General features: G+C 48.4%; 1 protein-coding gene across 1 annotated transcript; it reads right to left on the bottom strand.

The window, feature by feature from the left end:
- Window positions 1–4044: 4044 nt before the first annotated feature.
- On the bottom strand, window positions 4045–20916 carry LOC137450519 (solute carrier family 2, facilitated glucose transporter member 11-like). The gene is made up of 13 exons (XM_068157136.1): window positions 20830–20916; window positions 19802–20104; window positions 18307–18405; window positions 17115–17275; window positions 14360–14484; window positions 11797–11926; window positions 11484–11632; window positions 10692–10879; window positions 9501–9611; window positions 9323–9424; window positions 7691–7766; window positions 5819–5946; window positions 4045–5427 (listed from the first exon to the last, which is right to left on the bottom strand). The coding sequence occupies exons 2-13, from the start codon at window positions 19823–19825 to the stop codon at window positions 5221–5223; spliced, it is 1500 nt and encodes a 499-aa protein (XP_068013237.1). The 5' UTR covers window positions 19826–20104; window positions 20830–20916; the 3' UTR covers window positions 4045–5220.
- Window positions 20917–23256: the final 2340 nt, after the last annotated feature.

The raw sequence follows: 23256 nt of genomic DNA, 5'->3' as shown, positions 1-23256 counted from the left end.
CTGGCTGACAAAAGCTCACTGATCCAGTTATTAAGTGTTTGTATCTGCCTCAGTTGGAGGCAGTATTTGAGACCTGTTTTGCCTACCAGCTGATGTCTCTGGAAGGAAATGTACATGTAGTGCTCCTGAATCTCCAGGGTGGCTGTCCTTTTTGTCTCTCCCACCCCCCATGTGCATTTGAACCGTACCTTTTGCTGTTTCATCCTTTGACCACACTTACCAGAATACAGCTCTTGCTCCACTGAGCACAGGCCAAGGTTGACCTGTGCTCCACATAACTGTTCCACTTTGTTGTCACATTAATGTTCCATAGGGCATCTGCTCACTTCCTGCTGAGGATCTTATGGGGAAGGCTCTCCTAATAACATCTAATGAATAACTTAGGTCAGAGAAGTGGCTCAAAAGAGAGTCCCTCCAGCAGTGCCTCTCTAGACCACTCTGCTTGCATTTCCAAGACCTTAGGTATTGTCAGAAAGGAATGGAGGGCATTTTCAGAATGCTAGTTAGGAAATGATCACCTGGGTTTGCAAATAGTTGAGACTTCCCTTTTGTATTGCTAGTTGTACCCAAATGATTGGTAGTTTTTCATCATGCTGCATGTATATGGAACACTATAAAATTACTGAGCTTTTCTGCCTTTAAGGACGTTTCATGTTTCATAGATAGTCTTTCAGTGAGAACTCTTTAGTGTCTCCCAATGCTAAAGACAGGAATAGTGAACAATCCTAGTCATGGAAGGGTATGGATGGGTGAGGCCACACCTGGAGTATTATGTCTAGTTCTGGGCTCCCCAGTTCAATAGGGACAGGGAAGTACTGGAGAGAGTCCAACAGAGGGCCACAAAGATGATGAGGGGACTGGAGCATCTTTCTTACAAGGAGAGGGTGAGAGACCTGGGACTCTTTAGCCTGGAGAAGAGCAGACTGAGATCTTATCAGTGCATATGAATATCTAAGGTGGAGGTCATGAGAATGGGACTGGGCTCTTCTCAGTTCTGGCCAGTAGTAGGACAAGGGGAGATGGCTATGAAGTAGAACACAGGAGGTTTCTCTTCAACTTAAGCAGAAACTTCTTTCCTGTGAGTGTGCCAGAGCCCTGGAACAGGCTGCTCAGAGAGCTTGTGGAGTCTCCTTCTCAGGAGACTCCAAACGTGCCTGAACACCTTCCTGTGCAAACTGATGTGGGTGAACCTCCACTAGCAGGGGGTTTGGACTTGATGATCTCCAGAGGTCCTTTTCCAACCCCTACTATTCTGTGCTGCTTCTATCTGCACACCAGTAGCTTTTTTCCTAGTTATCTGTCCCTAAGGGAGATCCTGATTTGGGAAAGAAAGATCTGTGGAGGCCAGAAGTTTTATGACAAGGCAATCTACCACTTTTATTATGTTTAAGCAGTAGTCAGGATGAACAATTGAATGCATATTTTGAATAACCTTATTTGAGTTGAAGTAAATGTACCAGTCAAAACAGTATCAGAGATAAAAGCACTTATTTCACTGTGCAAGTCCAGGGTTTGCATTTTCAATTGTGTAGTGTGCATTTTCAATTGTGTAGTGTGCTCCACTGTGAGCTTTGTTCACATTCTTCCTGACAGCATTGCTTTGCTGCTAGGACTGTCTGAGCCTCTCATTAACAGAGGGAAATATGCAGAACACAAAGAACACATATTTTAAAACAGGTTTCTGGTGAAATCAGACCCTTTACAAGATCACTCCATCATATAAAGCTCACAAACTCTTTTTACCTTTAACTAGATATAGCAGGAAGGAGAATTAGGAGCTCTGACTGCCTTGAAGATCATTCACAGTTTGAAAGCCTGCAGTATGTGAACTCAAGCAGAGGTCCATTCCAACAGCCCAGGCCCTTGGGAATGGTATCTCACACTGAACCTGCATGTCATGTTAGAATAAACCTTTATTAGAATAAACCAAACCAGGTTGGAAGAGACCTTCAGGATCATCATGTCCAACCCATCAACCAATCCAACCCACCCAAACAGCTAACCCATGGCACCAAGCACCCCATCAAGTCTCCTCCTGAACACCTCCAATGACGGCAACTCCACCACCTCCCCGGGCAACCCATTCCAATGGGCAATCACTCTCTCTGTATACAACTTCTTCCTAACATCCAACCTGAACCTCCCCTGGCGCAGCCTGAGACTGTGTCCTCTTGTTCTGGTACTGGCTGCCTGGGAGAAGAGACCATCATCTGCCTGTCCACAACCTCCCTTCAGGTAGTTGTAGAGAGTGATAAGGTCTCCCCTGAGTCTCCTCTTCTCCAGGCTGAGCAACCCCAGCTCCCTCAGCCTCTCCTCACAGGGCTGTGTTCCAAGCCCCTCACCAACTTTGTTGCTCTTCTCTGGACACGCTCCAGCAAGTCAACCTCCTTCCTAAACTGAGGGGCCCAGAACTGGACACAGGACTCGAGGTGCGGCCTAACCAGTGCAGTTACAGGGGCAGAATGACCTCCCTGCTCCTGCTGGCCACACTGTTCCTGATGCAGGCCAGGATGCCATTGGCCCTCTTGGCTGCCTGGGCACACTGCAGGCTCATGTTCAGCCTACCATCGACCAGTACCCCCCAGGTCCCTCTCCACCTGGCTGCTCTCCAGCCACTCTGACCCCAGCCTGTAGCACTGCATGGGGTTGCTGTGGCCAATGTGCAGAACCTGGCACTTGGATGTGTTCAATCTCATGCCCTTGGACTCTGCCCATCTGTCCAGCCTGTCGAGGTCCCTCTGCAGAGCCTCTCTACCCTCCAGCAGATCAACTCCTGCCCCCAGCTTGGTGTCGTCAGCAAATTTACTGATGATGGACTCAATGCCCTCATCCAGATCATCAATAAAGATGTTAAAGAGCACAGGGCCCAGCACTGATCCTTGGGGCACACCACTAGTGCCTGGCTGCCAGCTGGATGTGGCACCATTCACCACCACTCTCTGGGCTCGGCCCTCCAGCCAGTTCCTAACCCATCGCAGTGTGCTCCTGTCCAAGCCAGGGGCTGACAGCTTGGCCAGGAGTTTGCTGTGGGGGACGGTGTCAAAGTTTTAACATGTTCTCTTACTTTGTTTCCTTATCTTTGTGCAAGCTGCCTGTGTGCAAAATTTGGCAAACCTGTGAGACTGTAAAGGAAATCATAAACTGTTGTGGTAATTGCTTAAGTGAACACCTTAGAAGTTCCTGACATTAGGATGACATTCCCCACTCTTACTGTAAATCTCATCTTGCTGTGAGTCAGACTAAATATTCAAGGCATAAAATACTTACAGTCATCTCTACAGCTGTCAATCAGCATCTACACCTGCAGTGAGCACTTACTGAAGAGTCTGTAATGACTGCCCATCCCTGCATTAGGAGTATATGGGATCACTTCTTAGTCTTCATAGAGAAATCCAGCCTAGATAGGAGTCATAGTATCATAGTATCATTCAGGGTTGGAAGGGACCACAAGGATCATCTAGTTCCAACCCCCCTGCCATGGGCAGGGACACCCCACACTAGATCAGGCTGGCCAGAGCCTCATCCAGCCTGGGCTTAAACACTTCCAGGGACGGGGCCGCGAACACCTCCCTGGACAACCCATGAGTCCTGCATGTATCCAACAGCTGGTGTGCATGACTGAGCTTTGCTGGCAGTCTGCTCTACACACTGCAAGCTGCTGTGCAGGTGCTTTTAGAAGAAACTGCAAAGAGGCATTCTGTTGCAGCCAGGAGTTCCAGTCTGCTGTGGGTATTCAGGAGAAGCTAGGTCCAGGTAGCTGAAAGTCACACAAAGGACAGTGGCAGCTAACTTGCTATATGGTTCACAGCCCATGAGATACTTGGGGAAACTCTGATGCTGAAAGAGGAGTTACAGACTCAAGGTGATGGTGGAGATGGGCAAGGTAGCACAAAGGATCTAAAATGACTCTAGGTGCTCATGCTGCTTGGTGAGTCACCCATGAGTCCTTTAGCTGTATTGCCACTGAAGGACCCTATTCCTTGAGAAGAGCTGTAGAGGAGCTTCTTCCCCCATACTTTTACATGAACAGGTCTGAGCAGAGAATCAGAGAACTGGATTTTTTATTTATTAAAAAAAAAAAGGAAGAAAAATAAAGAAGTTGAAGAAAGGATGGCTGCTGACATGGAAAGCTTCAGTCCAAAAGAATTGGGTCAGAGTGGCTGGAGAGCGGCCAGGCGGAGAGGGACCTGGGGGTACTGGTTGACAGTAGGCTGAACATGAGCCAGCAGTGTGCCCAGGCAGCCAAGAGGGCCAATGGCATCCTGGCCTGGATCAGGAACAGTGTGGCCAGCAGGAGCAGGGAGGTCATTCTGCCCCTGTACACTGCACTGGTTAGGCCACACCTTGAGTCCTGTGTCCAGTTCTGGGCCCCTCAGTTTAGGAAAGATGTTGAGTTGCTGGAAGGTGTCCAGAGAAGGGCAACAAAGCTGGGAAGGGGTTGATTAGCTGGTATTGGGTGATGGGTTGGACATGATGATCTCGAAGGTCTCTTCCAACCTGATCTATTCTATTCTATTCTATTCTATTCTATTCTATTCTGTTCTGTTCTGTTCTGTTCTGTTCCATTCCGTTCTGTTCCGTTCCGTTCCGTTCCGTTCCATTCCATTCCATTCCATTCCATTCCATTCCATTCCATTCCAATTAAGTTTGTCAATCTAGCTGCAACAGGAGGACAACATGGTGCTGTGCATAGGAACCTGGCAAGGTTTGATAGTTCAGTTGAGGCTGGAGAAACAAAGAATTACTATTCCACTGATTTTTTTCTTTCATCTGTTATAAACTGAACCCTAGCCAGAGAGAGCAAGCCAAGAACTTGGCTATTGGCATTGCAGGGTTGTAAAAACACACACCAAAATCAGAGAGAGAGAGAAAGGAGATCACAGGTCTGCCCTTTCTCTGTAGTCAGCAGCGTGCCTATAAATTCTACATGTGATTTCAGTGTATATTAGTTGCTCTGTTAAGAAGAGATTTACACACCAGCACATTAAGCCAAAATCTTCATGATTCACAGGAATCTCTCCTGTTTAGTATCAGCCACCACCCCTTTTCTAAGCTGCCCTGAGTGGAGTGCTGAAGAAAGTTGCTGGTCTGGCAAAATGGAAAACTTGTAAGTGGCAGGTGTGAAGGCTGACAGCCCATTTGGACTGACTTGCTAGCCAGAAAATTTCAAAGGCCTTTATTCCTTCCTCTGAAGAAAGCTTCACTCCTCCTCAGGACCAGTCAAAGCCTGGTGCAGAAGGTGTAATCCTCTGTGGGGTGATTTGTCATTGTTGGAAGGTGCTTCTTTTTAAAGTTCAGCTTATGGAATTCTTCTGTGATTTCCACAATCGATTTCCCTTTTGTTTCTGGGAGGAACAGGTGGATAACTATCCCTGAAGTGAAAAGCACCCCCATAAAGATGAGGAAGCAGAAGTGCTTGAGTCTTTCCTGCAGGGAAGAGCAAAGGGAGAAAGAGGGCAAGGTGAGCAAATCTTTCCTTGTGTCGTTTTCTTGACACAGTTTTTGTAGTGGGGTTCCAAAGTACTTTGAATTTGATAAAGCTCTTTGCATTTTGACCTCTCACAACTATTTCAGGCTGAATCAAACACCTTTAAATGAGGTATTAGATAGGAATTAAACACCTTTAAATCAGGTATTAGGTACCTTTACATTTCAGTCCTTCAGTTCTTGTGGCTTCACTTGAAAAGTGGACTGGGAAAAGCAGGTGCCCAGGCCAGTCTGGGCTGACATGGCATTACCATGTCCTGCTGCCCTTCGTGCCCCCATGACCAACATGAGCTCAGTGGCCCTGGGGAGCGTCCCAGGGACAGTCACTCACCACAATGAAGGGGAAGGTTGTTCCAATCACGAAGACGCCTGCCCAGTTGATAACTGCACTGACCACAAAGGCAGAAGGCCTGCAGGAGAGCTGGAAAATTTCAACCCTAACAGCAACTGTGGCACCAGCTGAAGGGAAAGAAGAGTAAGAACTGTTGATGTGTTTGGCTTGGACATTAGCATTATGCAATCAGCAAGTAGATGCTGCTGTCATGGTGGCATTCAAAAGACTTGAGCATGTCACTGGATTTTAGAACATAACATCTTTGTGGCATCTTAGAAACTGCCAGGGTCCAGCTTATTAAGATGGTAAATTATTCAAATGCATTTACTGGAGAGACTCAGCAGGTGGGTTGGAACTAGATGATCCTTGTGGTCCCTTCCAACCCTGACTGATACTATGATACTATGATACTATGACACTATGATACTGTGATCTTCAAGGTCCCTTCTAACCTAAGCCATGCTCTGCATCTTTCCCAGGGAGGTGGTGGAGTCACCAACCCTGGATGTGTTTAAAGGTCGTTTGGATATGATGCTTGGGGATATGGTTTAGGGGCAAACCTTGTACAGTAGGGTCTTGGGTTGGACTTAGTGATCCTGAGGGTCTCTTCCAACCTGAATGCTTCTGTGATTCTGTGATCTCTGAGTCTATGAATGCTTGAGAAAGTCTGACATCTCATGAAAGAAGCTATGTAAGGCTGGAATAACTGTTCTTATTAACAAGAATTGCCAACCTGATCCTGCTAAATCACCAGTGAGACATCTTCCTGGATTCACTTCCTGGGGAGGCAAACCTTTTGAACACCAGTAGGCTTGGCAAAAAAAGAAGAGCAGGTAGTCCATGCCACAGAAAGAATGACCCCAAGGTAGATTTTCAGCACTGCTATCCATGGAATAAGATGTAACATTACAGAACATTGAATTGAAATGAACTCTTGCTTTACTTTTTTTTCTTTTCTTAGTTAGAAAAAAAAAAAAACAGAAAAAAAAGAAAGTAAGCAGAAAAAAGGCAAAAAGAAGAAAAACCCCTTCCACCCATCTGCCTTTGCTTTCTCTTTGCTGTATTTTTCTGATAAGCACTTTTTGCTCTCTTCCTTTCCTCTCACCCAATCCTGGTGGAAGTTTCTGACCAATGACTGGACCCACAGCATTCAAATAACTGCAACATTAAATGAATTGACTTATGCTAAGTATTATTCAACATCCTGCAGTCTTTCCCTAGCCACATGAATAAACTCACATGGCTTACAGAATTACAGAATCACAGAAGCACCAAGGTTGGAAGAGACCTCAAAGATCATCAAGTCCAACCTGTCACCCAACACCTCATGACTAAACCATGGCACCAAGTGCCACGTCCAATCCCCTCTTGACCACCTCCAGGGATGGGGACTCCACCACCTCCCTGGGCAGCACATTCCAATGGCCAACGACTCTCTCAGTGAAGAACTTTCTCCTCACCTTGAGTCTAAACCTCCCCTGGCACAGCTTGAGACTGTGTCCTCTTGTTCTGGTGCTGGTTGCCTTGGAGATGAGAGCAACCCCCTCCTGGCTACAATCTCTCTTCAGGTAGTTGTAGACAGCAATAAAGTCTCCCCTGAGCCTCCTCTTGTCCAGGCTAAGCAACCCCAACTCCCTCAGCCTCTCCTCACAGGGCTGTGCTCAAGGCCTCTCCCCAGCCTCGTTGCCCTTCTCTGGACACATTCAAGTGTCTCAATATCCTTTTAAAAACTGAGGGGCCCAGAAGTGGACATGGTGCTCAAGGTGTGGTCTAGCCAGTACTGAGTACAGGGGCACAATGACTTCCCTGCTCCTGCTGGCCACACTATTCTTGATGCATTCCTTTATTTCTTTTGAATGAAGTACTCACCTGGCCCAGCTGCAAAGACAACTGCAAACAAGATGATCAGACAAAGGCTGCAGTATGGCATCCAGAAATACCAGTCCTAGGGAAAAACAAAACAACAAAAATCCACATGTCCTGAACTTTGGAGTGAAATTTGTTGGTAAGCATAGGTGAGAAATGCTGCTTGTTTTCCAACACTGCCACCTCCAGAGAAAATAGACAGTGTGAAGAGACTGACAGAGAAATGTGAGCAATGTGAGTCATGCTTTTTCATGTGGATGGAGCAGCTTTTTGTTAGGTGAGCACAGAGGCAGGTTTGCTAGTGCACAACAGCTGTCCAGCTTGGAAGCCTTCAATTAAAGGAAGTCTGAAGAGCATTTTTGCACCCTGTCCTCCTTTCTTCTTGACCCCAAGAGCTTCCCCCAGTCCTGTAGAGCTATGGGAAGGCCAAATAACAGCTTTCATCTCTTTTATTAGGTGACAGGTTCAATAACTGGTACTGAAAAGGAACTTTCCTACATCTTAGTAAAAAAAAAATACAAGATTTGATGCTTCAGGAAAAAAAGATTTCTTCTTCCTGTGCTTGAGATCCTTAATGAATGAAACAGAAATGGAAGTCTGATGCCACCTTGTTCCAGGCTGATTTTATGGTAGTGTCTATGGGATTGCTCTTGGATGAATGACTTGCTTCTGAAGAAGCTGCAGCAATGACACAGTTGCAGAGGTGAACTCTATACTCTGAGGAAAAAAATGTGCATTCCCAGCATCTTCTGCAGCAAAGCCAACCTCATGAAGTTCAACAAGACCAAATGCAAGGTCCTGCATTAGGGCTGGGACAATCCCAAGCATCAATATAGGCTGGACAGTGACTGGCTTGAGAACAGCCCTGAAGAAAAGAACTTGGGGGTACTGGTGGATGAGAAGTTCAACACAGGCCAGCAGTGTGCACTTGCAGATCCTGGGCTGTAACAAGAGAAGTGTGGCCTTCAGGTGAAGGGAGGTGATTGTCCCCCTCTACTCCACTCTGGTGAGACCCCACCTGGAGTTTTGGAACCCCTGTTACAAGAAGGGTCTGGAGGTGCTGGAAGGTGTCCAGAGTAGGGCCACAAGGATGATCAGAGGGCTGAAGGTCCTCTCCTATGAGGACAGACTGAGAGTGTTGGGGCTGTTCAGTCTGGAGAAGAGAAGGCTCCGAGGAAACCTTCTTGTGGCTCCCCAGTATCTGAAGGGGGCTACAGGAAATCTGGGGAGGGACATTTTAGGGAGTCAGAGAGTGATAGGACTGGGGGGATGGAGCAAAACTAGAAATGGGTAGATTCAGATTGAGTGTTAGGAAGAAGATCTTCCCCATAAGGGTGGTGAGACACTGGCACAGGTTGCCCAGGGAGATGGTAGAAGCCTCATCCCTGGAGGTTTTAAAGGCCAGGCTAGATGTGGCTCATGGTATCACATGGAAAGTAAGGCAGGAGTACAAGATGATTTAATAATATGTATAGATTAGTTTGATCTTAAGGATATGAATATTCCAGAGGGTAACATGGAAATTATTTTGGCACTTTGGAGACTCACTTTCCTCTCAGCACCATGGTCCCACCTGTGAGCAAAGGTTTTCAATAGAAGAGAGAGAGAAACCTGCCATGAGAAGAGTTTCCTTACCTGTAGGGAGAGAGTAATGGTGATACCAGCAAGCAGTGAGCCCATGACCAAATAGCCTCCTCTTAGGAGCACTTTCCTGCCCAATCTCTCAATGATGGAGCTCTGAGGGACAGAAATGCCACTGGTGTCAGTGCCAGAGGAGCAAATTGTGACCCGTTCCCATCGTTGTGTCACTTACACAGACCACAGCAGCTACCAGTTCGGAGAGACCAACAGCGAGTGTCATGTAGGAGATCATGCTTTCCTCAAAGCCAGCTGCCTGGAGGACTTCAAAGGTATAAAAATAAATCTGGAATAAACACATAAATCAGTAGGAAAAGAAAAAACCCTGATTTCTTACCCATAGCTGTGAGACACTGCCCTGGAGAGGAGCTGCTAACCAAGGAGCTTGCTCTTCAGCTTTGGAGCGAGCTACGCTCTGTTTTGGTTTCATTCGCTTTATTGGCAGACGAAAACATGTAATTAATTAGGTCCTTTGATAGCTGATAAAATGCTGGGATGGAAGGACCTCTAGCTGCTGCAGTGTGATTAGCTTTGCAGAGTCCTGATTTAGGTGCCTGCAGAAACAGACAGGTGTGTCATCAGTTCTGGAGTCCATCCGAACACATCACTGCAGGATGAACTCTTCTTTCTCAAGAGGTGGAGTCATGAGGGGGTAAAGCAAGCAGCTTCTCAACTATCTCTGCAGAGATAGACTGAGATGCTAAAGATTCCAGCTTAAACTGGATTAGATCCAGCTGTTTATTTCTTTTATAGATGTTGCTGCAGTGTGATGTTTGAAGTAGAAGAATCGTGCAGGCAATTGCAAAGCTGTGACTTCAAAACTCACCCCAGAAAAGCACTGCTGTGAGGAAGAAAGGGGGAGCTGCAGAAGCTGGCAGAGCAGTGAGCAGGCTTGTTGGTTAGCTTTAAAAGCAGAGTGAGGGTACTGCCTCCTAAACATTGTGGGGTGCTGAGAGCTGGGGGGCAAAGAGCAGCAGTGGCAGAGAGCAGGAATCTAAAACTACATTGTGAGTTTTGTTGCATCAAAAGTGGACTCATTTGTAAGAGTCACAGTATCACAGGACATCAGAGGTTGGAAGGGACCTCGTGGATTCCATTCTGGGCCCTTGTGATGGCTTCCAAAAATGGTCTAACTCGTGAAGGAGGTAACTCCAGCAAGGACCTCTTAAGAGCTGGGCAAAGGGATGTCACATGAGAAGCCTGGCCAAGATTTGCTGCCTGCTGCTACTGCTGTAGGAGGGCTGGTAACCAGCAAGTTGTGGCCTGAGAAGCCTGAAAACAACAGAGGGAGCTCCTGGGAGCAGTGATATCTCCTTTAAGGTCTTCAGTAAGTGTTTGGAGGCTTTAAGGGGGAAATGCACTCAACTGCATTGATGCCACATAGCTGAATTGTGGTGGTCAGAATAACTATCATGTACAGCTGCCAACGGATAGCTGGTTCTCTCATTAGTTCCAGGACACTCAAGATCTTGGTGTTTTTCATTGTTTCCTTCTCTTTCATGATGTCATCAGTGTCTGCTTGGTGATGGCCTTCTCCCCAAAGCTGCCTTATGGCTGTGGAGGAGAAGGAGAGCGAGACCTGCCATGTTAATTCATCTCTTGTTCGTTGCCTAAGGAGTTTGTTGAGTAGGTGATGCAAGTGTCTGGCAGCACAGCATGCATGGGCTGTGGGGTGAGGCAGAGATGTCCTCTAGGGAATTCCAGAGCCCCAGTCCTCTCCTGCACAGAGGGACCTGTCCTGACAGAGTGGCCTGTTGAGGTGTAGGATCACTCCCTCCCAGCCCTCTGGTCCACTTTTCTCCCTTCTCCTCTTGGGATAAGAGCAGAGTGCACAGCCAAAAATCAGAGCTGAGGGGTGCCCTGTGGAGCCCTGCACTGCCGGCAGCCATCTGTCACTTATCACTCAGCAGCAGACTGACTGTTCAGGTGGTGCCAGCTGAATGCCAAGGCTTTTCTACTAGGGAACTGTAGTGAGAAGCAGTTTCATGCTCTGTGTGGGGACTACAATGAAAATATATTCAGAAGGTATTGACAGAGTCATCTCAGAAATGAGCAAGGCTCAGCTGTGTCCTGCTTATCATTTTCCATATAAGGAGAGCAAACATCACAAACCAATTGAAAGCCAAGTGAGGAACAGGAACCTGGAGCCCTTGGTTACCTTTTTTGCAGCCTTCCTGGTCTCCTTTATGCATGAGGAGATATGGTGGGGACTCAGGGAAGAAGGGCAGAGTGACTATCTGGATGAGTGCTGGAAGTCCACAGGATGCCATCAGCACGGGCCAGAGGGACTGGCTGCCCAGCAGCTCCCTGGGGGGGATAAAATATGTGTGTAGGAAAAAAAACCAACAACCCAATGCTCATTGCATTGGTTTTGAGGAGAGAAAGCAAAATATGGGAAAGCAGAGGAAGAATCAAAAGGGAGAGGGAATCCAGAGATTCATGGGGTGGGTGGGAAATCAGCACTGTTATACCTTTGTCCTGAAATCTGCCCTATGGCTTTTCCCAGTGTCCAGAAGCAAGAGGCGGTAGAGTTTGCAAAGCCACGAAGCTTCCTAGGGGAAATTTCCCCAACATATTGATGATGCAGAGGGACACAAAGACCTTGAGAAGAGAATTGTGAGAGAGAAGAAGACAGTGTAAGCAGTGGAAGTAAAATTGCATGTAAATAATGAAGCCTCAGGCACCAGACTTTTCCTCATATCTCAACCCACAGCTGAGAGTTCTCTTCACCACTGGGTTTTCTAACTTCTTCTACAGAAATGGCCGAGTCCTGTGTGGTGGTGAGAGAAAGTTCAGTTCTCCCTCCCCCACAAAGAAACCACAGCTAACTCAGACAGAGAAGCAGAGATGAATTATGAGCTGTATTTACAGGCAGAAGGAAATGCAGTGAATATGTACACAATCCAGAGGGACCTTGACAGGCTGGAGAGGTGGGCACAAGCCAACCTCATGAGGTTCAATAAGAGCAAGTGCAGGGTCCTGCATCTGGGTCGAGGCAATCCCAGGCACAAATCCAGGCTGGGCAGGGACTGGCTGGAAAGCAGCCCTGAGGAGAGAGACTTGGGGGTGCTGGTGGACAAGAAGCTCAACAGGAGCTCTCAATGTGCACTTGCAGCCTGCAAAGCCAATCAGATCCTGGGCTGCAGCAGGAGAAGTGTGGCCAGCAGGTCGAGGGAGGTGATCCTCCCCCTCTACTCAGCTCTGGTGAGACCCCACCTGGAGTACTGCCTCCAGTTCTGGAGCCCCTATTACATGAGGGATGTGGAGGTGCTGGAAGGTGTCCAGAGAAGGGCCACGAGGATGATCAGAGGGCTGGAGCACCTCTCCTGTGAGGACAGACTGAAGGAGTTGGGGCTGTTCAGTCTGGAGAAGAGAAGGCTCTGAGGTGACCTCATTGTGGCCTTCTAGTATCTGAAGGGGGCCTACAGGAAGGCTGGGGAAGGACTTCTCAGGATCTCAGGTAGTGATAGGACTAGGGGGAATGGAATGAAGCTGGAGGTGGGGCGATTCAGGCTGGATGTGAGGAGGAGGTACTTCACCATGAGAGTGGTGAGACCCTGGAATGGGTTGTCCAGGGAGGTGGTCGAGGCCCTGTCCCTGGAGGTGTTTAAGCCCAGGCTGGATGAGGCTCTGGCCAGCCTGATCTAGTGTGGGGTGTCCCTGCCCATGGCAGGGGGGTTGGAACTAGATGATCCTTGTGGTCCCTTCCAACCCTGACTGATACTATGATACTGTGATAATATACAATAGCTACAATCTATACAGAAATATGCAGCAAAGGAAGTAATACAGAACAAAACTCCCTCCTCCAGGCAGAGGATTCCTCCCCTGCACCCCCTCTGTCCCCCTGCCTCCCTTTTTTCCCAAAAGGGTTAGAGAGAGAGAAAAGATAATTATTAAGGAGGAAATTCTGTTCAGCTCAAAGCACATGCAAGGATTTAGTTTTCTTATCTCAAGGTCAAGAGGTCCCGCAGCTGTTGCTCAGAAGCAGGCAGGCTGAAAAGACAGAACAGACTGGAACTGAGACAGAGACTCAAACTGAACTAAAACTTAAAGTTGCATTCTACCTATCTACCAGTGAAATTCGTTTAGAGTATCTGAATGTTTTCAAAACATTCAGCCAGAGTGTTCCAGCAACTGTCCCTTTCTCAAAGGCACAGCCTCAAATGGTCACAGTCCTGTCTTTAGTTAGTTATTTATTTGCACAGTCCAATTCCTTGATCTTGGGAAATGCACAGTTTTCCTTTTGGGATGCAGGTGCACTGTTCTCTTGGTGGAGGGTTCTTACAGGGACCTGGGGGTGCTGGTTGATGGAAGGCTGAACATGAGCCTGCAGTGTGCCCAGGCGGCCAGGAGGGCCAATGGCATCCTGGCCTGCATCAAGAACAGTGTGGCCAGCAGGAGCAGGGAGGTCATTCTGCCCCTGTACACTGCACTGGTTAGGCCACACCTCGAGTCCTGTGTCCAGTTCTGGGCCCCTCAGTTTAGGAAGGAGGTTGACTTGCTGGAGCGTGTCCAGAGAAGGGCAACGAAGTTGGTGAGGGGCTTGGAACACAGCCCTGTGAGGAGAGGCTGAGGGAGCTGGGGCTGCTTAGCCTGGAGAAGAGGAGACTCAGGGGTGACCTTATTGCTCTCTACAACTACCTGAAGGGAGGTTGTAGACAGGCAGAGGTTGGTCTCTTCTCCCAGGCAGCCAGTACCAGAACAAGAGGACACAGTCTCAGGCTGTGCCAGGGGAGGTTCAGGCTGGAGGTCAGGAGGAAGTTTTACACAGAGAGAGTGATTGCCCATTGGAATGGGCTGCCTGGGGAGGTGGTGGAGTCGCCATCACTGGAGGTGTTCAGGAGGAGACTTGACAGGGTGCTTGGTGCCATGGGTCAGTTGGTTGGGTGGTGTTGGATGATAGGTTGGACACGATGATCTTGAAGGTCTCTTCCAACCTGGTCTATTCTATTCTATTCTATTCTATTCTATTCTATTCTATTCTATTCTATTCTATTCTATTCTATTCTACTTAACTTTGAAATCTTTTACCTGCACTTATTCCACACATGAAGCGTCCAATTAGAATCATCTCGAAGGACTGGGCTGCTTTACTGAAGCCCATGATAGATGCTGCCACTATCATGAGCAGGTTATTGCACAGGAGACATTTCTTTCTGAAAACACAGGAAAGGAAAAAAAAATCTTCTGTAAATCAGAAGGGAATGGCACTTGAGCTCCCAGCATGTAGAATGTTTTGGGTGAAATTGTCTTGCTAGCTTTGTGACATTATTCATCTGTGACCTGGGTGCTGCAATTTGGCCACAACAACCCCATGCAGTGCTACAGACTGGGGTCAGAGTGGCTGGAGAGCTGCCAAACAGAAAGGGACCTGGGGGTACTGATTGACAGCTGGCTGAACATGAGCCAGTAGTGTGCCCAGGTGGCCAAGAAAGCCAATGGCATCCTGGCTGCATCAAGAAACTATTCTTGGACAGTAGGAGCAGGGAGGTCATTCTGCCCTGTGCTCAGCACTGGTGAGGCCACACCTTGAGTACTGTGTCCAGTTCTGGGCCCCTCAATTTAAGAAGGGCATTGAGACAATTGAATGTGTCCAGAGAAGGGCAACAAGGCTGGGGAGAGGCCTCGAGCACAGCCCTGTGAGGAGAGGCTGAGGGAGCTGGGGTTGCTTAGCCTGGAGAAGAGGAGGCTCAGGGGAGACTTTATTGCTGTCTACAACTACCTGAAGGGAGGTTGTAGCCAGGAGGGGAGTGGTCTCTTCTCCCAGGCAACCAGCACCAGAACAAGAGGACACAGTCTCAAGCTGTGCCAGGGCAAGTTTAGGCTCAAGGTGAGGAGAAAGTTCTTCCCAGAGAGAGCTGTTAGCCATTGGAATGTGCTGCCCAGGGAGGTGGTGGAGTCACCATCCCTGGAGATGTTCAAGAGGGGATTGGCTGTGGCACTTGGTGCCATGGTCTAGTAGTCATGAGGTCTGTGGTGACAGGTTGGACTATGATGATCTTTGGGGTCTTTTCCAACCTTACTGATTCTATGATTCTAGGAAAATCAGCCTTTCCACGTGGCTGGCACTGCGTGCTCTGTGCTCACAGTGCTGGACCTGGCAGTTTGGAAATTAGGGGGACATGAGCATCTCCCTGATGAAGAGAGACTGAGAGACCTGGGGCTGTTTAGTTTTGAGAAGAGAAGACTGAGAGGAGAATCTTATCAATGTGTATAAATATCTGAGGGGTGGGTGTCAAGGGGAGGGGTCCAAGCTCTTTTAATTGGTGCAGAGTGATAAGACAAGAAACCATGGGTTCAAACTTGAACATATATAGATTTCACCTCAACACGAGGAGAAACTTCTTTACAGTGAGGGTGACAGAGCACTGGAGCAGGCTGCCCAGAGAGGCTGTGGAGCCTCCCTCTCTGAAGACTTTCAAACCCCACCTGGATGCATTCCTGTGCAGACTACCCTAAGTGATCCTGCTTTGTCAGGGGGGTTAGGCACGATGATCTCTTGAGGTCCCTTCCAACCTCTAATGTCCTGTGACACTCTGATACTGTGAAACACTTCTGGGTGTTGTAGCTGAGAAAAGTCTTAAAGCTTTTTTGTCCTTGCAAAAAGCCTTATGAAGCACACATGCAGCATGTCAGAGCATCTTAGTGCTGCTGTATTTTGAGTATCACAGTATCACAGTATCACAGTATCACTTAGGTTGGAAAGGACCTCGAGGATCATTGAGTCCAACCTATCAACACAGACCCCATGACTAGACCATGGCACCAAGTGCCACGTCCAATCTCCCCTTGAACGCCTCCAGGGTCGATGACTCCAACACCTCCCCGGGCAACCCGTTCCAATGACGAATGACTCGCTCGGTGAAGAACTTCCTCCTCACCTCGAGTCTAAACCTCCCCTGGCACAGCTTGAGACTGTGTCCCCTTGTTCTGATGCTGGTTGCCTGGGAGAAGAGGCCAACCCCTTCCTGGCTACAACCACCCTTCAGGTAGTTGTAGAGGGCAATGAGGTGGCACCACCAAGAAACCCACTTGGTCTTTGTGTCCAGAGAAGGGCAACAAAGTTGGTGAGGGGTTTGGAGCACAGCCCTATGAGGAGAGGCTGAGGGAGCTGGGGTTGTTTAGCCTGGAGAAGAGGAGTCTCAGGGGAGACCTCATTGCTCTCTACAACTATCTGAAAGGAGGTTGTAGACAGATGGATGATGGTCTCTTCTCCCAGGCAACCAGCACCAGAACAAGAAGACACAGTCTCAAGCTGCACCAGGGGAGGTTTAGACTGGATGTTAGGAAGAAATTCTTCATAGAGAGAGTAATTGCCCGTTGGAATGTGCTGCTCAGGGAGGTGGTGGAGTCACCATCACTGGAGGTGTTTAGGAAGAGACTGGATGGGGTGCTTGGTGCCATGGTTTAGTTGATTAGTTGGTGTTGGATGATGGGTTCAATGCGACGATCTTGAAGGTCTCTTCCAACATGGTATGGTCTATTCTATTCTATTCTGTTCAGTTCTGTTCTGTTCTGTTCTATTCTAGTCTAGTCTATTCTATTCATCTGGGGTCTGCCTTTCCCCCCAGCCTGAGTGCCCTCATCTGGTGTGACAGGCTGGCAGCACAGCTGATTAGCCAGTGCCACAGGACAAGGGCAAGCAGCAGCACAAGCTGTTGCCAGCAGAGCTAACCTGGCGGTGTTACAGCCGTGACTAAGCCTGAAAGTGTCTCACACTGAAAACCTCAACCGTGATTTCCTTAAGCTGAGATTCAGCTGGCAAATTGTTTCTAAACATACATACTTGCCATACTTGACAGTCAGATACCGACTTCCTGAAGAGCCCAAGAGACCTCCTATACCAAAGATGGAGACAGTCATAGACCACAGGAGCAGGAGGTTGTCCTGGTGGATGGGGTGTCCGTATCGCTCCAGCCAGGTTTCGTTAATGAAGGCCTTGACATGCTGAGACAGAAAAAAGGCTTCTGGTTACCAGGAGCTGTGGCTCTAGTACAGGTATTTGATCATATTAGGACATCATTTTGTTGTTTCAGCTAAAGTCATTCTTTCAGACAGGCTCTAAGCATGCATTAGCTAACAGACCCAGTTCATTTTGCCTTTAAAAGTGGATATTCTTTGTCCAAGGGACTGAGACACAGACTGGTGGTGCAGAGTAGTGTCAGATGAGACCTCTGAAGCAGGTACTTGAGTGTAGGTTTATCAGGGAGACAAGATACCACCCCAAGCAGAGAGTATCTGAGGAGAGGGGTTTGGAGCACAGCCCTATGAGGAGAGGCTGAGGGAGCTGGGGTTGCTTAGCCCAGAGAAGAGGAGGCTCAGGGCAGACCTTATTGCTGTCTACAACTACCTGAAGGGAGTTTGTAGCCAGGTGGGGGTTGGTCTCTTTTCCCAGGCAACCAGCACCAGAACAAGAGGACACAGTCTCAAGCTGCACCAGGGGAAGTTTAGGCTGGATGTTAGGAAGAAGGTCTGACAGAGAGATTGGCCATTGGAATGTGCTGCTTAGGGAGGTGATGGAGTCACCATCACTGGAGGTGTTTAGAAAGAGACTGGATGGGGTGCTTGGTGTCATGGTTTAGTTGATTAGATGGTGTTGGGTGATAGGTTGGACTTGATGATCTCAAAGGTGTTTTCCAACCTGGTTAATTCTATTCTACCTCTATTCTATTCTATTCTACCTTCTATTCTACCTTCTATCCTATCCTATCCTATCCTATCCTATCCTATCCTATCCTATCCTATCCTATCCTATCCTATCCTATCCTATCCTATCCTAAACCCAAGTTGCAGGCCTCTCTCTTCTTCCATTTCCAACACTTTGACATGCTTCACCTGACAGCACAGCAATGGGAAAGAATGATGAGAGGAGAGTGCTGTGGGTGAACCCTTGCTGACTGCCGCAAGAAAGCATCCTCAGGCCAGGAATGTAGGCTCAGTGACACACTTAAGATTTGTGCCATGTGCTCTTTGCCTACCTGAGACATGTAGGTGATGGTAGAAATCTGAAAGCCGATCTGGAATGTTCCACCAATGCCCAGGACAGTGAGCATTTGGAAGAGTCCTCTGTACTGCACCTGCAGACAAGGAACAAAGTCTTCTTAGCGAGGCAGCTGCATCAGGCTGGTCTTGGCATGCATCTTCCATTTGCTCCAGAGATTTGCAGCTAAGCATGATCCCTCTGCATGCCTGCTGTGAAGGGTGCATCCTCCTGTGATTTCCCTACATCCAGCCTTGTCCAATGGAAACCTTTGCATGTCCTTCCTTTTATTGATAATTAATCCACAGAGTAGTGAGCTGGAGGTCATCCAGGGCTCATACTTTCCAGGGTGGGTTTGAGGAGGGAGGTCTTACTTTCCTCTTGGCTATCTGAACGGTGGCCAGGCTAGCTGCAGCTCAGACCTGTGCCCACAGTAGTACCCAAGACCTTTCCTGTCTTATCTGTGAAAGCAGCTGCTGTGCTAGCTACCTTACAAGGCCCTTGAGTGATCCTTCAATTCAAGTTGTGTGGCAAAGCCTCCTGAAACCACAGGGGGGGAAAAATATTAAACTTCTCAAAATTAAAACACCACCACCACCCAAAAAATCCACAGAAAACCAGAACACTGAAATGGGCTAAGAGAGGCTGATCCTGCTTGCAGCATGGGTTTTTTTGACTCTGGTTTCTGTCAGTGTGGCAGCTTTTGAAAAGCCTTATTTACTTTTTCACACAGCTGGAGAGGAGGGAGCAGTAAGAAAAAGGGTTGGGGCAGAATCTCCTTTCCACACTGGTTCTGCTGAGCTGTGCCGTAGGAGGTTAGAGTCTTCTCTGGCTGTTATTGCTCCTCCTGCCCTTCTCAAGCAACATTGCTCATCTTAGCCTCTTGGGGGCTTTGGGAACAGAACTACTCAGCTACAGATCTGAAAACGCACAACCTGCCCGGGGGCCAGGTTTGCACTGCAGCAGCATAGTGAAGAAGCCCTGTGTGAATGGAAGCCTTTCAGAGGAGTCCTGCCGTATTCCTCCTCCCTGCATGGCAGGGCTGCCTCACTGATGCATGAGGGTTCAAGACTCAACCATAAATAAATGTGGATAAATATGTTGCAGACTCCCACAAGTATCTCTGTCAAGATGCCACATCTGCCAACACCCAGTCCTTGCTCCCTTCCTTTCAAAACCTCTGCCTGCCAGCTCTTGCACTAAACAATTAGCGCTAGGTTTAAGAAAAGTCCTTTTTAGCAGGTAAGCAAGGCAAAGGTGTTTGAGGATAAGCAAATATTTTCCAGTACACAAAAACATTTCAGAAATGTTAGTGTATTGATAAAAATATGGATGGCAGAGCATCTGAGGTGAAATACCTGCAGAACCCCTTCTGAGGTGCCCTTAGTGAATAGGAGCCTGGCTGTCTTGGCTGAGGTACTGATCAGGTTTGCTCACCACCAGCAGCAGCGTACAACAACCTCACAGCTGTGCATACCCCACCAGGTACTTACCAGGTCTGCTAGGAAGCCTGTCATGTCTGGCTAGGGGCTGGTTGTCCAGTGTGTGATGTGTCTCTGTCATCACAGGATTCTGTGTCTCTGTCCCCTGCCTGCTGGTGCCGCAGGGAGCAATTTGCTTCAGGGAGCAGAGTTAAATTTTTACTCTTTCATCTTCCCTCACTTATATTTACGTCAACTGGCCAAAGTTAACTCTGCTGGATTAAATATTTCAGGAAATAATTGTATCTAGTCCAGTCCCCAGGGGGAAAAATTTCAAAACAGGGGAAGTTTTGCACCTTGGGGGCATCCAGGGATCTGGAAAGGGAAAGGAGAACAGTTCAGGAGAGGAAAAAATAAATAAATCTGAACATTTTTCCAGGAAGAGTAAACTCCTGCATTTCTACAATTCAGAGGGAGGAGTGGGCCTGCCATCATCTGCACAAAGCAAAAAGCAGCTGGTGCCTTTATTTGTCGTTAGGTGAAGTATGGGGTGTTCTCTTCAGGATTCATTGGCATAGCCAATGTAATTCGTTAGATGAAAAATAGGAACCTGGTGGTTTCTTCCAGGCTTGGTGTTGAGACTTTGAGTTTGCTATAATCCAGAACTCTCAATTAAATTGGGATAGCAAAATCCCAGAGACTGGAACTAAAGAAGACACTTCGGCATAAAACATTTCCCCAGCGAAATCTCTACGTTTAGAATCGTAGACTTGTAAAATCATAGAATGATTTGAGTTGGAGGTGACCTCGAAAAGTCCTCCAGACCAGCCCCCCTGCAGTCAGCAGAGACATCCTCCACTGCATCAGGCTGCTCAGAGCCTTGTCCAGACGGACCTTGAATATCTCCAGGGATGGGGCTTCAACTGTCTCCCTGGGCACCCTGTGCCAGCGTTCCACCACCCTCATGGTAAAGAACTTGTTCCGAATACCCAATCCAAATTTGCTCTTCTTTCTTTTCAAACCATTGCCCCTGCTCCTCTCAATGACATGGAAGGAGTAGTACAGAGATGAGAAAGATAAACCAAAAACGCTTAGCTTACTTGTTTGATCTCTGCCTTTGAGTAAGGCAGAGGAAGGATGAGTAGTCAACACAATTCCGAGATGTTGCTTGCAGAAGGGTGAGAACGAGAGGCCTTGGCATGGAGTTAAAACCACACACAAACACTAATGCTGGCAGGTTAATCATAGACTGCCTGGTTTATCAGTAACTGCAAGATATGCAACAGTAGGAAGCATCTGGGAGAAGACACCTCCTGAAGTTTGGAACATTGGATTTGTGCAGCCTGGGAGGATGACTGTTGTTAGACACCCTTAGGAGAAATCCCACTGCAGGGATCCCTGTAGGATCTCTTCAGATACTGGAAGGCAGCTCTAAGGTCGTCGCCTCCCCCGCGTCTTCTCCAGGCTGAACAACCCCAGTTGCCTCAGCCTGTCCTCACAACAGAGGTACTCCAGCCCTTGGATCATCTTTCATTTCCACAGTATCACAATATAACTGAGGTTGGAAGAGACCTCAAGGGTCATCAAGTCCAACCTATCAACACAGACCCCATGACTAGACCATGGCACCAAGTGCCACGTCCAATCCCCTCTTGAACGCCTCCAGGGACGGTGACTCCACCACCTCCCTGGGCAGCACATTCCAATGGCGAACGACTCGCTCGGTAAAGAACTTCCTCCTCACCTCAAGTCTAAACCTCCCCTGGCACAGCTTGAGACTGTGTCCCCTTGTTCTGGTGCTGGTTGCCTGGGAGAAGAGACCAACCCCTTCCCGGCTACAGCCACCTTTCAGGTAGTTGTAGAGGGCAATGAGGTCTCCCCTGAGCCTTCTCTTCTCCAGGCTAAACAATCCCAGCTCCCTCAGCCTCTCCTCACAGGGCTGTGCTCAAGGCCTCTCCCCAGCCTTGTTGCCCTTCTCTGGACACCTTCAAGTCTCTCAATGTCCTTCTTAAACTGAGGAGCCCAGAACTGGACACAGGACTCAAGGTGCAGCCTAACCAATGCAGAGTCCAGGGGCACAATGACTTCCCTGCTCCTGCTGGACACACTATTCCTAATGCAGGCAAGGATGGCGTTGGCCCTCTTGGCCACCTGGGCACACTGCTGGCTCATGTTCAGGCAGCTGTCAATCAGCACCCCCAGGTCCCTCTCTGTTTGGCAGCTCTCCAGCCACTCTGACCCCAGCCTGTAGCTCTGCATGGGATTGCCGTGTTTTTGATCCTGCTCTTAATCCTGAGCAGAGCTTGCTTACAAAAATAAGAAACACAAATTAAAATCCTATGGCTCTAAAATGAGAGCCAGGTAGAAAGACCTGAAATAAAATGGATGTGTCCATTTTGGGACATGTTTTCCATGTGCCACTCCTGAGAAGTGTCCCTAGTTACTCATATCTTCCTTTATTAGAATAATAGAATAAACCAAACCAGGTTGGAAGAGACCTTCAAGATCATCCTGTCCAACCCATCAACCAATCCAACCCACCCAAACAGCTAACCCATGGCACCAAGCACCCCATCAAGTCTCCTCCTGAACACCTCCAATGACGGCGACTCCACCACCTCCCTGGGCAGCCCATTCCAATGGGCAATCACTCTGTGTAGAACTTCTTCCTAACATCCAACCTGAACCTCCCCTGGTGCAGCCTGAGACTGTGTCCTCTTGTTCTGGTACTGGCTGCCTGGGAGAAGAGACCATCATCCGCTTGTCTACAACCTCCTTTCAGGTAGTTGTAGAGAGCAATAAGGTCACCCCTGAGTCTCCTCTTCTCCAGGCTGATCAACCCCAGCTCATAGTTTCATAGTTTCATAGTTTCATTCAGGGTTGGAAGGGACCACAAGGATCATCTAGTTCCAACCCCCCTGCCATGGGCAGGGACACCCCACACTACATCAGCCTGGCCAGAGCCTCATCCAGCCTGCTCTTAAACACCTCCAGGGACAGGGCCTCGACCACCTCCCTGGACAACCCATTCCAGGGTTTCACCACTCTCATGGGGAAGAACCTCCTCCTCACATCCAGCCTGAATCTCCCCACCTCCAGCTTCATTCCATTCCCCCTAGTCCTGTCACTACCTGAGATCCTGAGAAGTCCTTCCCCAGCCTTCCTGTAGGCCCCCTTCAGATCCTGGAAGGCCACAATTAGGTCACCTCGGAACCTTCTCTGCTCCAGACTGAACAGCCCCAACTCCTTCAGTCTGTCCTCATAGCAGAGGTGTTCCAGCCCTCTGATCATCCTTGTGGCCCTTCTCTGGACACGTTCCAGCACCTCCAGATCCCTCTTGTAATAGGGGCTCCAGAACTGGACACAGTACTCCAGGTGGGGTCTCACCAGGGCTGAGTAGAGGGGGAGGATCACCTCCCTCGACCTGCTAGCCACACTTCTCCTCAGTCTTTCCTCATAGGTCTGCTGCACAGACGTCCTACGGAAGAGCCATTTTCTCTCAGCATGGAAAGCAAGGATGAACATAA

Source organism: Melanerpes formicivorus, unplaced genomic scaffold (assembly GCF_026170545.1).
Source record: "Melanerpes formicivorus ecotype bairdi unplaced genomic scaffold, bMelFor1.0.p_v2 SCAF_36, whole genome shotgun sequence".
Lineage (NCBI taxonomy): Eukaryota > Metazoa > Chordata > Aves > Piciformes > Picidae > Melanerpes > Melanerpes formicivorus.
The sequence above is the reverse complement of the archived record's forward strand: the minus strand, read 5'-3'. Positions and strand labels throughout refer to the sequence as shown.

Coding starts and splice junctions, on each gene's coding strand:
- LOC137450519 (XM_068157136.1), bottom strand. CDS start 19,825: ATGACAGGCTTCCTAGCAGACCTG. Junction 10,880..11,483: donor CCAGGAAGGCTGCAAAAAAG/GTAACCAAGGGC, acceptor TCTCCTCCACAG/CCATAAGGCAGCTTTGGGGA. Junction 9,425..9,500: donor TGGTAGCTGCTGTGGTCTGT/GTAAGTGACACA, acceptor TCTGTCCCTCAG/AGCTCCATCATTGAGAGATT.